The sequence below is a fragment of the Carlito syrichta genome, unplaced genomic scaffold (genome assembly GCF_000164805.1).
Source record: "Carlito syrichta isolate Samal-C Ts95f unplaced genomic scaffold, Tarsius_syrichta-2.0.1 Scaffold288359, whole genome shotgun sequence".
In the NCBI taxonomy this organism is placed as follows: domain Eukaryota; kingdom Metazoa; phylum Chordata; class Mammalia; order Primates; family Tarsiidae; genus Carlito; species Carlito syrichta.
Window position 1 is genome coordinate 27,868 of NW_007232455.1, and position 1,171 is coordinate 29,038.

Sequence of the window (1,171 nt, forward strand, 5' to 3'; positions counted from 1 at the left end):
CTCCCACCCCCACCCTGGCCTGGCCCCACCCACCCCACCTATATCCCTGTTCCACAGCGACTCTGACCTTGCCCTACCCATGCCACACCCACTTCGTCCTTCCCCCACCTATGCCTTGCCCACACCCGCCCTGATCTGGCCCCGCCGGTCTCACCTATGCACTACCCAAACCACACCCACCCCGGCTGAGCTCCACCCATCCCACTTGTGTCCCACCCACACCACACCTACCCTGGCCGAGCCCCGCCCGCCCACCTACCTATGCCCTGCCCACACCGTCCTGACCTAGCCACACACATCCCACCTGCACCCCACCGCAGCCACCCTGACTTTGCCCCGCCCACCCACCTACGCCCCGTCCACACCCACGCTCACCCAGCCTGCTGCAGGGGTGGGGGCTGCAGCACCCCAGCCCTGTAGGCAGACCCCAGTGCTGTCCCAGGTAGGTCTGCGCCCCACCTTGCCGCAAGCTGGAGGCTGAGCGCGGTGTTTCTCCCCAGGGAAGCAGCTGCCACCCTTTGCTAGCCGGTGGTGCTTCTCAAAGGAAGAGAAGATCGCTGTAAAACGAAAACCCCGAGGTAGCCTTTGCCTTCCCTGCAAAACGCCCCGCAGCTGGGCTCGGAGACTGGGCTTCCCGTGGGGCGGGAGACTTGGAATAAGAGCAGGAGCCCGCGGCCGGGCGGCAGGAGGGGCGTGGGAGGAGCACACAAGGGCGGGAACGCATGCGCGCACCTGCTGGCTGTGGGAGGCGCTCCGGGCACCGCGGGGCCTGGCACCCCAGGCTCGGGCGCTGCCTACGCGGCCTGCCAGGCCTCGCCCCCTCCCGCTCCAGCACGACCAGCTGGCGTTGGGAGAGGGGGCGTGCAGGGGAGGCAGGAGGGCAGAAAGGCTGGCTTCAGCCCTCAGGGTTGGGGTTGGTGGAGACAGAGGGTGCAAAGGAGCTCCAGGAACCAAAGAAGAACAAAGCGCACCGTCACTCAAAGCCCCAGACCTGGGACCCTGGAGAGGACCCGGGCTGCCAGACTAGACTGCCTCTCGGGGTGCGGGTGCAGGGCAGGGCGGAGGCCCAGGCCACACCCGCCCCGCCCTGGCCCGACACCGCCCGCACGCAGCACTGACCTGCCCCACTCCACATCCACTCCAGCCTCACCCGCCCACCCCCCTGCGCACT

At 68.4% G+C, this 1,171-nt stretch overlaps 1 protein-coding gene across 1 annotated transcript in view; it reads left to right on the forward strand.

Moving 5' to 3' along the window:
* MMEL1 (membrane metalloendopeptidase like 1) overlaps positions 1-1,171 on the forward strand; it is a 31,431-nt gene that overhangs the window by 12,870 nt on the left and 17,390 nt on the right. The window contains exons 2-3 of the mRNA XM_008053667.1: positions 501-578; positions 782-846. Of these exons, the coding sequence (XP_008051858.1) occupies positions 501-578; positions 782-846 (143 nt within the window). The remainder of the gene's footprint in view (positions 1-500; positions 579-781; positions 847-1,171) is intronic.